This window comes from Siphateles boraxobius, unplaced genomic scaffold, assembly GCF_051911475.1.
Source record: "Siphateles boraxobius isolate OS27281-9 unplaced genomic scaffold, OSU_SipBor_1 9, whole genome shotgun sequence".
In the NCBI taxonomy this organism is placed as follows: Eukaryota; Metazoa; Chordata; class Actinopteri; order Cypriniformes; family Leuciscidae; genus Siphateles; species Siphateles boraxobius.
In genome coordinates, this window is record NW_027509219.1 from 8457881 (window position 1) to 8472521 (window position 14641).

At 35.9% G+C, this 14641-nt stretch overlaps 1 protein-coding gene across 1 annotated transcript; it reads left to right on the forward strand.

Annotated features, from left to right (window-relative positions):
- Positions 1 to 301: 301 nt before the first annotated feature.
- On the forward strand, positions 302 to 4328 carry LOC143732304 (rhamnose-binding lectin-like). The gene is made up of 12 exons (XM_077223251.1): positions 302 to 731; positions 891 to 926; positions 1155 to 1199; positions 1292 to 1421; positions 1584 to 1693; positions 1903 to 1947; positions 2042 to 2177; positions 2682 to 2797; positions 3380 to 3424; positions 3567 to 3705; positions 3949 to 4056; positions 4229 to 4328. The coding sequence occupies exons 1-12, from the start codon at positions 578 to 580 to the stop codon at positions 4236 to 4238; spliced, it is 1074 nt and encodes a 357-aa protein (XP_077079366.1). The 5' UTR covers positions 302 to 577; the 3' UTR covers positions 4239 to 4328.
- The last annotated feature ends 10313 nt before the right edge of the window (positions 4329 to 14641 follow it).

Consider the following 14641-nt stretch of genomic DNA (forward strand, 5'->3'; position numbering starts at 1 on the left):
ACTAAACATTCCTTGACAACACTGGTTGCCCAAATAAAAGAGATACAGAAAAAGAAAAAGTGAAAAAGAAAATACAGAAAACACTATACAATAGTAAAATGAAAGAAAAGAAAAAAATATGTTCCATTTTGTAAATAGATACAAGTTTTTCTCTCCATTGACTCATTTTTGGTGAGTGTAGCTTCATCCAATTAATTGTGATGTTTTTTTGAGTACATGCAGAATATTCCTGCAAGCAAAAAATACAAGGAAGTAAAAGGCAGGTCTACATGCAAATTTTCATAATCTTATCCTTAACCCCTTGCCAAAATGTAACTAATTTTGGACATTCCCAAAACATGTGTGTGTGGTCTCCAACCTTCCCACACTCCCTCCAATATTTCTCTGCTTCTGGATTATCCACACATATTGATATCACCTGGAGTTCTAAAAAACCTGATTTTTGTTTTCCAGTCAAACTCTTTCCAATTATGACTGTTGATGCCCTTATGAAATCCTGTGCAAATGTTTTCCCAAGTCTTATATGAAGTTTCTATAACAATAGAATGTGTTTGCACAAGATCACATTCGTACACGGATGTATTTACTGTCACATGTGTTTAGAGGGCAATCAATCTTATCTAAGCAATCAGACTACAGGCCATATAAATATGAATCAACTTACAGTATCAGAGGCTACATGCACACCAACAGCAGAACCATGTTATCGCTCAGTGTCCTTCTGCTTACTTGTAAGTTGAATCAGATGCACAGTAAATTCTGAGCTGCACTTTTAGACATTTCAACAGCTCTGTTCAGGGTTAAATTTAGGATGGAGAATAGTGTGAATGGCTTCAGGATTAGCATTACACAGGTATTTTAATCATTGATCTTATGTTATTGTCTAACAGTGGTGCTTCTAGACTCCAGATTGCTGATTTCTGCAGGTATGTCATTTAACCACATCAACAATCACCAGTTAAGCAAAGATTATGTCTCAATTGTGTAGTTCAGTTTTAAATATCATGTTTTTGTTTGTTTGTGTGTTTGGGGGGTTGTGGCGTCAATATGTCACCATACAGTATTTTTTATTATTATTATTATTTAGTATTTTGCCAATTGCCTTGTTACAAATGACAAACAATACCTTCAAGGGGAGCTCTTTAATTTTTCAGAGACAGTTGTTACGTGTGATGGGTTTGTCCAGCGTCTAAGTTGTGGTAAGGTGTTGTAGTTACAATCAACTAAGTTATATACAATTTTAATAATTGTTTTAACAGTAATCCATTAATGATACTTTTCTTATATTCAGACTCTGGTGTGATCAGTGTACAATCAGCAACATTTGGCCGCACAAGCAGCCAAATTTGCAGCATTGGACGACCACAAAGCGAAACATCTAATACTCAGTGTTCAATAGATGTTCCTGCGGTCTCTAAACAGTAAAGATCTTTTTCATTGTCTTTTTGCTTGTGATTCCAGAGAGAAGAATATAATTAGTCTCTTGCTAACTCTGTGGTTATTTAGTTGATTTCTTAGTGATATTGACTTATTGACTTTGAAATTTTGTTAGTGATATTAAATTATTTATTATTCTTTAAAAGATGTGATGGACTGAGAGAGTGTGAGCTAAACACTCAAGGACTTGCAGGACAAGATCCATGTTATGGAACCTACAAGTACTACACTACCAACTACATTTGCATCCAAGCAGGTCTGTCTCTCTCTCTCTCTCTCTCTCTCTCTCTCTCTCTCTCTCTCTCTCTCTCTTTCTCTCTCTCTCTCCCTCTCTCTCTCTCTCTCTCTCTCTCTCTCTCTCTCTCTCTCTCTCTCTCTCTCTCTCTCTCTCTCTCTCTCTCTTTCTCCTCCATTTACATCTCTGTGCAAGCCTGTAATCATCTTCTGTACTCTAACTTTTTCCAGAAATAAGTGTGACTTGTCATGGTGGATACGGTTATTTGAAATGTGGTGAGTTTTTTTTCCACAACTCTTATTTTGTTTCAAGAAATCAGATCACATGGATTAATTAAGAAATGCTATTATTATTTTTATCTCCATGTAGATAATGGTAAGATTCAGATAAATACTGCAAACTATGGACGTACAGATAAAATCACTTGCTCGGAAGGACGTCCATCCAGTGAGCTCCAAAACACCAAGTGCTATTTTCCCAATGCACTGGCTACTGTGTCGAAAAGGTAGATGGATCAAATTGCTTTAAATTTAATTAGTTAATTTTTAAGTACATTTATATTCTTGGTCTTCTTCAAATACCATCGCAGCTAACAAGGGACATTCTCAGAAAGTTAAAACAAACGTTCTTCCCGTAATGTTAATAGAAAGTTAATTGCTTCATTGTTTTCTGAAGCATTTACTTTTTTTCAAACAAAAATCTCAAACCATGTCCAATCTCAGCAATTCTTGGGATATCTAGTTATTTCGAGAAGTTTGATATACATGAAAGACAAGCTATATTATTTGGTATAATAATTGCCAAGAGGCTCATTTCACAAATGTGGAAAACTGATTCTGTGCCTAAGTTTAAAACATTCAAAAGTATTTGCATAACATGTTAGAGAAAACATTTAAAAACATTGAAAGAACCGTCAGAAATAATGTTTTTAAATGTTCTTCAAACATGTTTTGTTAGTTGGTATATAAATGCAATGACTAATGTAAGCCTCCTTCTTTGACATGTAAAGCTGCAATGGCCTGAAAAGTTGTGAGATTTTTGCAACACATACGGTCTTTACTGATCCCTGTGTTGGCATTTACAAGTACCTTGCAATCTCCTATTTTTGCTTCCCACCTGAAATTCGTGAGTATTTCTTAACCTGTTGCTCCTGTTTTTCCCTGTTTGAACAGAATGTACTGTTTTTGGATACTTAATTGCATGTTAATTAAATAGAATTAAATTTGCAATTAAATAGCTTATATTCAATTCAATTAACTGAACTTTATAATGTTTTTTGGCCCACTTAAGTAGGATTTAAGTACAGTTTTATATGTAATTTAATAATTTCTTCTGTTGTCTTTGAAATATGGTTAATGTTGAAAGTAAAACTGTTACAAGTGCATTTTCTTCCTTTTGTGTTGTGTGCTATAATAAAACACAGGCAAGTTATGCAAGTGTTCTCTCGTGTGTAGTTGCCTTTATTTTAATTATTATTGCATTATCTGCAAGTAGTTTAAAAAAATACATTTTAAGATTAAGTACACAAGTGCACATTCAGTACAGCTAAGCAAAATTCTTTTTCAGCACATAAACAGTCTCCATTCGATATACTTTTAAAAGGCATGATCACAATACACACAGCAAACACCATAACTCAACATGATTGTTTTACTTTACATTTACTTTTTATTTTATTGCTTTACAACATCTCTCTTTTTTCTGTAGGTTCAAGTTTGGTCTGTGAACAAGAAACTAATTACCTGAAGTGTGGTGTGTATTCTGTTGTTCCTTGACCGCTTTTTTTTATGTTTCAGCTGATAATCCGGAGTTTATTTCTAAATGGTAAAAGTAATAGTTTATAATGACTTTTTTTCATCCAAGAGATTGTGAAAAGTTGAACTGTTGTTTTCAGAGGTTGGAACTGCCATACACATTCACAGCGCTAGCTATGGGCGAACTGATAGCGGGACGTGTTCTACTGGACGACCTGCTTCTCAGCTTGCCAAAACTGACTGCTACGCCTTGAATTCACAGACAGTAGTCGCTAATGGGTCAGTTTACATGCACAATGTACAAATTTCCACAGGCAATTCAGTCTTTGCCCTGATAAAAACAGACCAAACAAACAACCCAAACTATGCTGACCAGGCTGGGAGACCAGCTAAGACTAACCTTTTGCCTAGTTTAAGTGTTTCCTCCCAGCAGGGTAATAAAAAGATTTGAACAATAATAGAATCAAGCAATGTTTTTTTAAACAAGTTTTTGTTTTATCAATTGGTATTTTTATGGTGTAGATGTGAAGGGAAAAACAGTTGCTCCATATTAGCCTCCAACGGTGTCTTCTCGGATCCATGTGTCGGCACATTCAAATACCTGTACATCTCATACTCCTGTTCATCTAAGTGTAAGTGTTACTGTACAGAGCAATGAATTTGCATACTTTAGCTAGTTTAATCTGTTGATTAGTTTTGATTTGCTTTTAGGCCTATTCATGTACTCACTCATCAGGCTAGATTAATGTTGATTTTTTTCTTGATGTTTTTTGATTTTTAATGTTTTTTTTATTTCTTGCAGAATACGTTAGCTGTTCTTATGGATTTGGGCTCTTCAGTTGTCTATCAACATCTTTTCCACTTTTGCTGTGGTGAAGGGAGGGGAAGTTCTTTTATTTAAAGATTAAGATTTAAAAAAATAATAATGTGCACCCATAATCCCTTATAATATATTCTATAACAATATAAGAATTACCCATTTTGATTTAATGGTGACTCTTAAGCACAGTGTTTGTAAACACCAGCTTTATGTAATTTACCAAGTAATAAGAAATAGAAAATAAAAAGAATACATTGTTTATTTATGTGCCTCGACACTATATTATTCAATAAGTTTATTGAGTTGACTGTATTGATGCTGTTGTATGAGAGCTGAACCTAGCTGGATGATGACAAACAAATGTATTTTGCTCAATGAACCAATTTAATAATTGATGATCTTTACAACGGAATTGAATTAACACTGAACTGACTAATAGCTTATTAAGCTGGTTGAAATTCAGCCAAAATATCCTTTAACACATGTAGTGGAAATCATTCACCTCACAAACATATCTTTGATTGTCTAAGAAAAACTAATTGCTAGCTGTAAGATGCAACCTTGTGAAACTTTTTATACAAAATTGGTTAAACTGTAATTTCCTTTTTGCTTACAATACTGCCAAAAAAAATCATACTGCCTCCAAATGGTAATGTTTTTGAAAGTCTAGTTTGCTCACCAAGGCTGGATTTATTTGATGTGGCAAAATATAGTAATATTGTGAAATATAACAATTTAATATAACTCTTTTCTATTTAAGATTTAATTGAATCATGTGATGGCAAAGCTGAGTTTTAAGCATCGTTACAATAAAGAAATCCTTGTGAGGGGGGGAACATTTAAAACAATCAATGATTAAAACAATTATTTAAAATAGAAATCTTTGGTTACAAATGTCTTTAACTGTCACTTTTGACCAATTTAATGCATCAGTGTTGAATAGAAGAATTCATTTCCCTCATAATAAAAAAAATCGTACTCAATCAAACTTATGAACGGTAGTACGTATTTTCACCTGGTGGCAAAAAATATGGGACTTTTCAAACATATCATTCCAGCCACATATGTTAAACCTTGTTTAAATGTTTAACTTCTGTTAAAATGTTTAACTTCTGTTAAAATGTTTAACTTCTGTAAATGTAAATGTTTAACTTCTGTTCTGATTCATATTGACTTTCAGGTATTTCAAGAGTTTCATATCAAAGCAGAAAATATTTAACATTTAGGGCTTTGTTTGCGAGAGAACTTAAAAGTTGACTTCAACCTATTTCAAACTATTTAAATGGTAGTAACTTGAATGAGTAGTGTCCTCTCATCAATGTTAAAAAATGACATTGCCTGTGCTTATGAATATGAAAATAAAAATACAGCTTAATCATTACAGATTCAAACAAGAAAGCAGAGAAGTCAGAATTAGTATTTGGTGAAAATAGTATTTGGTTATTAACAGTTTAATAACCATACAATAAAACCTGTAAATACCAATGAATTATAAAAAAAAAATATGATCGTAACAACAACAAAAACGATAGAAAAGATGATAAATGCACAACCAGCTAAAGTGGAACAAAGGGAATTATCAGGAAGGACGATTAGAGTTCACAACCCCTGATCCCCAATACACTCAATCTTATTTTCCAACACACACATACAAACGCACATGCTCACACAGCCACTAAGTTACTCTCTGTTAGTGGCAGTCACTTACAGACACTCAGAGACACATAATGGACAGGGTTAGATAATCAGTACACATCAAATTCACAAACAAAATGACTGGACCTGCTATAATGTCAGCATGTCACACTGTGACCCACCCCCCTCCCAGCCACTGGTGCCTGTAAGCAGCTTCGCTGAGCATCTTCCTGCAGGTGCTGATCATCAATAAGTAATGGGGGAGGAGGCTGGGAACTGAATGGAGAGGGGTGGGTGGTTTCGGGTGGAATGAGGTGAATGGTTGGTGGAAGCCATTTGTGTATTTAAAATGGATGTGGGTGTTTGGAGATCAGTGCGGCTCCCTTAGTTCTCATTATCACCTGCTTCGTCACCCTGGTTTTCTGACGTCCAAAGCTGTATAAGAATCAATATAATATACGAGTTAATAAAGCAATGAAAGACATAACTGCAGAATGTGTGACGGAGGACTCACAGTGAGGTTGTCCCTTAGAAGCTGCATGATCAATGTGCTGTCTTTGTAGGAGTCCTCATTTAAAGTCTCTAGTCATGACATCACTAGGATCTGTGATTCAGAAACATGGCTTTTCCTATCATTGCTATGCTGATGACACACAACTCTACCTCTCATTCCAGCCTGACGATCCAACGGTAGCTGCTCGTATCTCAGCCTGCCTAACAGACATTTCTGGCTGGATGAAGGACCACCACCTTCAACTAAACCTTCCGAAGACAGAGCTACTTGTGGTCCCGGCCAACCCATCACTTCATCACAACTTCTCCATTCAGCTAGGCTCGTCATCCATAACGCCATCAAGGTCAGCTAGGAACCTTGGGGTTGTAATTGATGATCAGTTGAAATTCACAGACCACATTGCTAGAACTGCCCGATCCTGCAGATTTGCCTTGCACAACATTAGGAGGATCAGGCCCTTCCTTACAGAGCATGCTACACAACTCCTTGTCCAAGCACTTGTTTTATCCAGACTGGACTATTGTAATGCTCTCCTGGCTGGTCTTCCAGCTTGCTCTGTCAAACCTCTACAATTGATCCAGAATGCTGCAGCCAGAGTAGTCTTTAATGAGCCAAAGAGAGCACACGTCACTCCTCTCCTCACTAAATTGCACTGGTTGCCAGTTGCCGCTCGCATAAAATTCAAGGCACTGACGTTTGCCTACAGAACAACCACTGGCACTGCTCCCTCTTACCTAAACTCATTACTTCAGACTTACGTGCCATCCAGAAACTTGCGCTCTGCTAGCGAATGTCGTCTTGTGGTACCATCTCAAAGAGGCACAAAATCTCTTTCTCTGACCTTTACCATGACAGTTCCCTGTTGGTGGAATGATCTGCCTAACTCAACCAGAGCTTCTGAGTCAGTAGCCACTTTCAAGAAACTGCTGAAGACGTATCTTTTTCGACAGCACTTGATTCAGTAGTACTAACACTTTCTCTTTTCTCTTCTCTTCTCTTCTATTCTATATATAAAAATATAAAAAATATATAAAAAAAATTGCACTAAAGTTAAACTGAGAGGGGTTATAGCACTTGCGTATTGTTGTCCTACTGTTAGTTTAACTGCTTCTATTGTTTCTCATTTGTAAGTCGCTTTGGATAAAAGCGTCTGCTAAATGAATAAATGTAAATGTAAATGTAAAGTGTCAAGCTCAGAAATAGCTTCATCAAAAGCCTGTAACAGAAGCTCAAATTTCTCATTTTGGCTGGTGAGTGAAATACACTGAATGATGTTTGAGCCATATACATTAGACAAGTAAAAGTACCAATCTAGTAAAATAAATAAAATATACAATAAATAAAATACATCACATAAATGTGATGGTGTATAGACTAGAGGCTGTTCACACAGGATGTGTTGTTACAACTATCTGAGATAATAAATTTATATATATATATCCATATATATACATATATATATGCGACTGTCCCTTGTCTCAATGTTTGGCAAGTTGAAAACAATCCAGCTTTTGTTAAACACAAGAACTTGTCCTGTGTGAACAGCCCCTATTGTTGCTATAGTCATTTAGATATTAACTGTCTTGACGAGGTGACAGGCATTCTCAGGAGAGTTGAGGATCTCGTAGTAAAAAACTGAAAAGTTGAGGGCAAGACCCAACCGTATGGGGTGCGTGGGCTGCATGTCCTTCTTGCTTATCTCAAAAGCATCCTGGTAAGCCTTCTGAGAGCTCTCAACTGTGGCTGAGAACAATAAAAAGATACTTTTGTGTTGATCACATACATAAAAGCCAAATATACTTGATAATTAATTTTATATAATTGACATACAGTCAGACAGATATTAGACATTTCCAAATATAAAGTAGGCCTCATACAATATAGCACGATAATGAACATGCACTGTATTGTTATCGTGGGCACTATAACGGATCACTATTATGGACATTACGAATAGTGGTCGACCTTTGATATATCGGCCGATATTTGACATTTTTAAAATATCAGCATTGGCCGATACTTTTAAATACACTTGCAAAACACCGCGGTGTACATGCGAAAATGTCATTAAAACAAATAAAACTATCCGGACATAAATACAATAGATGGAGTATTTGCATGCTGATGATGACTACTGACTTTTATAGCCAGCGCTTCTGAAAGGCTTGTTGTGTATGAGAGAGAGAGTCGTGTGTGGCGTAATATTTATATAGGCCGAGATTGTGCTTTCCACATCCCGTGAGACTGCCTTTATGTCAAAGTGATATTAATAGTATGGAAGCTTGTTTCCGACACAAAATACAATAAAATTAAAACAGGCATCCTGGCTGTCAATCATTTCAGGGCAGTCATGTTGTCAGTTTTAGAGTAAGTGCTCGCTTGTGACCAGGTTGTTATAGACAATAAGTGATATGAGAGATAATCAATGTCACCAGAAAGTAGTAAATCATTCACTACCTTTACAAGTGCAGTTTCAGTACTATGAAGTGGGGGCGAAAACCAGATTGAAGCGGATCACAGAGATTATTTTCAACTATAAAGACTGCTGGGAGACAACAGTACTTTCCAGTAATTAAGCAAAGAAGGGTAAATTTGAAATAGGACGATAATTAGATAGAACTGAGGGATCAAGGTTGGGTTTCTTGAGAACAGGGTAACTTTTAAGGGACAGAGGGAATGAAGCAGAGGTAAGAGATGCATTGATGAAGTGAGAAATAGGAAATGACAGAATGGCAAAGTTTCAGGAGAGGTAGGAGCAGGGTCAAGTCGAATCAGGTCAAGTCTATATATATAAAAGTCTATATATATTGGGGGGAGAGTCTAATATGTAGTCATAGAGACAGAGCGCAACGCATCATAATCTGAAGACCACGCCCACCGGGGGGAGAAACAATCCAACCGTCTCCATTGACTTTGCATTGCGAGAGGCTGCCTCCTTGTCAAAAGACAGAAAAATGCCCAAAAGCTGGAGTGTGACAAGGTGTACAGCAAACAAGCTAAAAAAAACAGAAATACATTTTTATAAGCTTCCAAACTGTAAAAGCCAGCCTTTAAGGAGACAAAAGTGGATACAGGCAAGACGTGAAGCATCAGCAGGAAGAATAGGAAAATTGTGGAATCCTGACACTCGTATGTATGGTTACGTGTGTACAAAATATATCTCCTCTCAGGTTCACATAGTTAAAATTCTGATTTTTTTTTTTTTTTTTACAATATCATGTCGCGTTCCAGTGGGCATAGTTCTCAGAGTAGCCTAGTTCGAGAACTAGTTGCGCTCTGTCTCAATTGATACACTTTTTTGTTCTGAAACAAACCGTTTTTTGGGGACGACAGCTTATAAAAATGTATTTCTGGGTTATTTATTTTGTTTGCTGTACACCTTGTCACACAGCAGCTAATTAAATAAATAGGCCTACGCTGTCTCTGTTCATTGCCGAAGTATTTCAACCTCCACGGACAGTTTTTAATGTTTTAGCAGACAATATAGGCTACTCAAGATTTTGCTTTAGTAGGGTAAACGTACTTATTAAGCTCAAGTACCCATTAAGCACACTTCCAAATTTCAGATCAGATTATAATAAGAAAAAATTAATGTTTTATCCTACTTGATGTCTTAACCAATTGATGTGTTTCTTACTACATACCTCCTGTAATTTCAAGCAAATCAGGCCATTGCACGCTGAGATATGGGTATCTATGTGTTCACACTGTTTGGTGGCCATTTTGAAAGCTGTCTGAAAACTTTCACCAAAAGGGGAGCCCCTTAAACGTGCATTTTTAAATGTTTAAGCCTTTATTTTTGGTTAGTATAACTACTTGCTGCAAAATTAAGAGATTAATGTTTAGACCTTTGCATATTATAACCTGTGACATGGATCTGGGAAATAATTACGATAGATCCAAAAGATAGTTTTAGCAACATAACGCAGATGCTACAGAACATAGTTACCTTACTAGCTGTATAAGATTGTGTGCTACACTAATATATTACTTCACAGGCATTAATGGCTTGTACTTTTAAATCCAAAATATTATAAATTGTGATTTTACTGTCATGATCCTGATTCTTTCCTTCTGTTTTCTTTCCTTTGTCTCCCTCTGCTGGTAATACTACATCTCCTCTCTCTCCTTTCTCACGCACTCACCCATCATCTCTTCCCCTCATTACCATCAGCTGTCTCATTATAATCTCACCTACACACCTGTTCTCTATCTTCCCCTTATCTCCATGCTACTTCTAGCTCTCTCTTTCTTGTCTCTTTTGTCGGATTATTGTTTGACCTTCATGCACGCTAGATCGCTGTATATGCAACATCTCAGAAGCTGTATCCCTTGTCCTGTCCTGTCCTGTCCTGTCCTGTCCTGATTGTAAGAACGTCAGTTATCTACTGCTGTGTTTTACCACTTCTGTGCCGTACCCAGCCATCTCCGAGGAGTGTAGCAGAGGGTGCTTCTTCAAGCCCGCTGTCCCGTCTACCGTACTCACGAACCTTCAGGTTCTCCGGCTGAGGTCGTCGATCCTCGTCTGAACAAGCAGCTGTGCACTGCACAGTTTCCTCAGGGAAAGAGACTGTTTCTGTTTATTCAGCCTGTGAGGCGTTGTCTTATTTTTTCATTAAAAGATTTACCTGAAATCACTTCTGGACTCCTCTGATCCGTGACATTTACACTGCTTTATTTTAATAATATTTCATATTATTATCAGGTGAGCTTAAAGGGTGCACTACAATGAAAATCACAGAGCTTCAGTGTGACATCAATTAGAAAAAGTATAATTTCACAGATATTGTAAATAAGAGTTGTTCATATTAAGATATGTATTAAATTGATACATGACCTAGATTATTTATTTAGCAAAATATTGTCCTTTAAATTTTACATAATATGTATTAATTCAAAATTGTTGCTGCTCCAATTAAGCTCAGTGTGTGCTCCCTTTAACCTCATCCACATTAAACGTCTATGTAAATACCTTATAAACAGACTTGATGGTTGTCACTTTAAGTTAATCTTTATAAGATAATTAATAACTTATTTTTTTCACAGCCTTGAGATGACAAAATCTAGACAGAATTATAGTTTATTCTAATATAACGACTTCAGAGCTCTTACACATACACACGGGAGCGTTTGAAAGCAGGCGTCTATCAGCGGATCAGTTTATCAGTGGATATATTAGGGATCCTCTGATAGACGCCTGCTTTCAAACACTGATAAGAAAAGCACGAGGTGAAGACATGTTTTTGAAGTGTTGATCATTGTAGCCAATCACAGACATAGCTATATTGAGCGTGTGAACGCATTGGCCAATCAGAGGTGTTTAAAGGAGTTCACTTTAAAATGAAAATTACCCCAAGATTTACTCACACTCAAGCCATAGGTGTATATGACTTTCTTCTTTCAGAAGAATACAATCAGAGTTATATTAATAAACACCCTGACACTTCCGAGCTTTAAAGTGGCAGTGAATTGCAACCATCAGTTTGAAGCTCAAAAAAGTGCATCCATCCATCGTAAAAGTGCATTTATCATGATAAAAGTGCATCCATCCATCATAAAAGTGCATCTATCCATCATAAAAGTGCTCCACACTGCTCCGGGGGGTTAATACAGGCCTTCTGAAGCAAAGCCATGAGTTTGTGTAACAAAAATATTCATATTTCAAACTTTATGAAGTAAAGAAACTAGCTTACGCCAGTTAATTTAATTACCACCAGTTGCGTAAGTTGCGCTTTAGACGCAAGTGGAGTACCAGATCTGATCTTTTAGAATCTGTGCTTGATTTTAGAGTTCTGTTGCTTCTGTGATTGACTCTCTACCTTCAAATACATTTTTTTTTCAATTATTCTTTAAAAAGGTTGCTTAAAATAAACATAAAACATGTTGTGAGCTTATTGGGAACAGGGGTGTGCTTAAAGGGTACAAAATGTACCCATTAAGCACAGCCAGACTTTTTATATTTAATGATGTACATCTTAATTGAAATACTTTTGTCATTTAAAATAAAATGAAATATTATAAGTGTGAGAGATTAATATTTTATTTTAAAATAACTTCTTGTACTAAAACCAATATCTTGTGCACTAAAAAATGTCTCAATGTAGATTTTGGTGAGCTTAATAGGTACGTTTACCCTAGGCTATAATTTTCGGGACAATCAGGGCCGGATTCGGGATTCGGGACAACAGCTTAGATTTCGGGACTGTCCCGAATATTTCGGGACTTCTGGTCACCCTAATATATGATTATATGTGTATAACATCTGAAGGCTTTATATATATTAGCTATATGTGTATAATATATAGGCTGATTCGTGTTTTGTTTTAGAATTGAATTGTGTATTAATTTATATAGGCCTTGTAATAAGTGCATGGGGTGCATAAGAATTGTAAACATTAAGATTAAATAAAGTTCACTTGTTTGCTATTATGGATTAAAAAAAAATCTCCTGTCACATGCAGGTCTCCTGTCTATGGAAGCCCGTTTCCGCCATAGTTGAGGGGAAAAAAAAAGATTATCTAAGTCATAATAATGAGAAAGTTTCTCATAATTATGACGTAGTATTTCATTATATTGAGAAAGTTTCTCATAATAATGAGATAATAAGTCATAATTATGAGAAACATTCTCGTAATAATGACTTAAGTATCTCATAATGATAATTTTTCTCATAATAATGACTTAACATCTCATAATAACTATTAGAAACTTTCTTGTAATAATGACTTAGAATCTCGTAATAATGAGAAACTTTCTTGTAATAATGACTTAACATCTCATAATAATGAGAAACTTTCTAGTGATAATGACTTGACATCTCGTAATAATGAGAAACTTTCTCGTAATAATGACTTAACATCTCATAATAATGAGAAACTTTCTCGTAATAATGACTTATTTTCTCGCACTTCTACGCATGCGCAAAGCAGTGGAACAGAAGGGAGTGCCACGCTGGCGACATCCGCTGGTCAAAGCCGTGTAAATGCATCACAGCAAACATGGCACGATCTGCAAACAAGTTGTTTTTATTAAAGTCAGTGTGAACTAAGAAGTGCAATCTGTAGATTCATAAAAAAACATCAATTAAAAATCATCATTATTTTCCATACTTTTCCATACCCATGAAAAAGTGTGAAAGTGGAAAGCAGAAGCAGGACGGTTACCATGGTAACGAAGGACGCCTGCTTGTGCACACCGAGGGTGTTACGTGAACTTACAAAACTATCAGATTGAAGTTGGAATATTACATTTATTCGTTAAGTTTAAGTGTAACATCTTCATAAAATATATGGGTATATTTGTTAATATATCACGTATTTTGCGGATGCGTCTATGATATTTGATGTGCAGGTTAATCTGAAGATATCAATACGATATCAGTTAAGATCTTTATGACTTTGAGACATTTACACATAAGTGGGCTGTGCATTGGAATGGGGAAAATGCAAGGTCTTGAGACGTGTTTTTAAAAGCTGAACTTCTTTTCATTTGAGCGCCGCGTTTTTTGAACACTGAACCCTTCTGTGCTGCTTGTTCATACACAAAAATACAAATGAATATTACAAATGCATAAAAGACTATCTAGTATGATAGCCTGTCTTATATACTGATAATTTATCATTAATGTTATTCACTGCAGAGCGTGCCATGTTTGCTGTGATGCATTTACACGCTTTGACCAGCGGATGTCGCTAGCGTGGCACTCCCTTCTGCTCCACTGCTTTGCGCATGCGTAGAAGTGCAGGAAAATAAGTCATTATTTCGAGAAAGTTTCTCATTATTACGAGATGTTAAGTCATTATTACGAGAAAGTTTCTCATTATTACGAGATGCTAAGTCATTATTACGAGGAAGTTTCTCATTATTACGTCCTTGTGAAATAGTGAACATGACGTGATTGCCTATAACTAACATACACGTTTAAGAACATACAAATACAAAACAACTGAAACATGGTCTTTAACCAAAGTAACATAAAGTTAAACGTTAGCCAGAAATATGAAATATGTTCACAAGGCAGGCAACCCTGGGTGACCACACTAATCCTTAAATATTCGCAGATTTTTATCTTTTAAAAACAACAATGCTGTAACTACATGCACTACATTCACATGTTGGTGTATTATATAGATTTTGTAAATCGATGCATTTATTGACTACAAATTACCAAAAATCACGGTTCTGTCTCTCTAACTGATATTTTGAATATCCGCCGAAGCACTTCCTGGAACTATATGGAGTGTGTT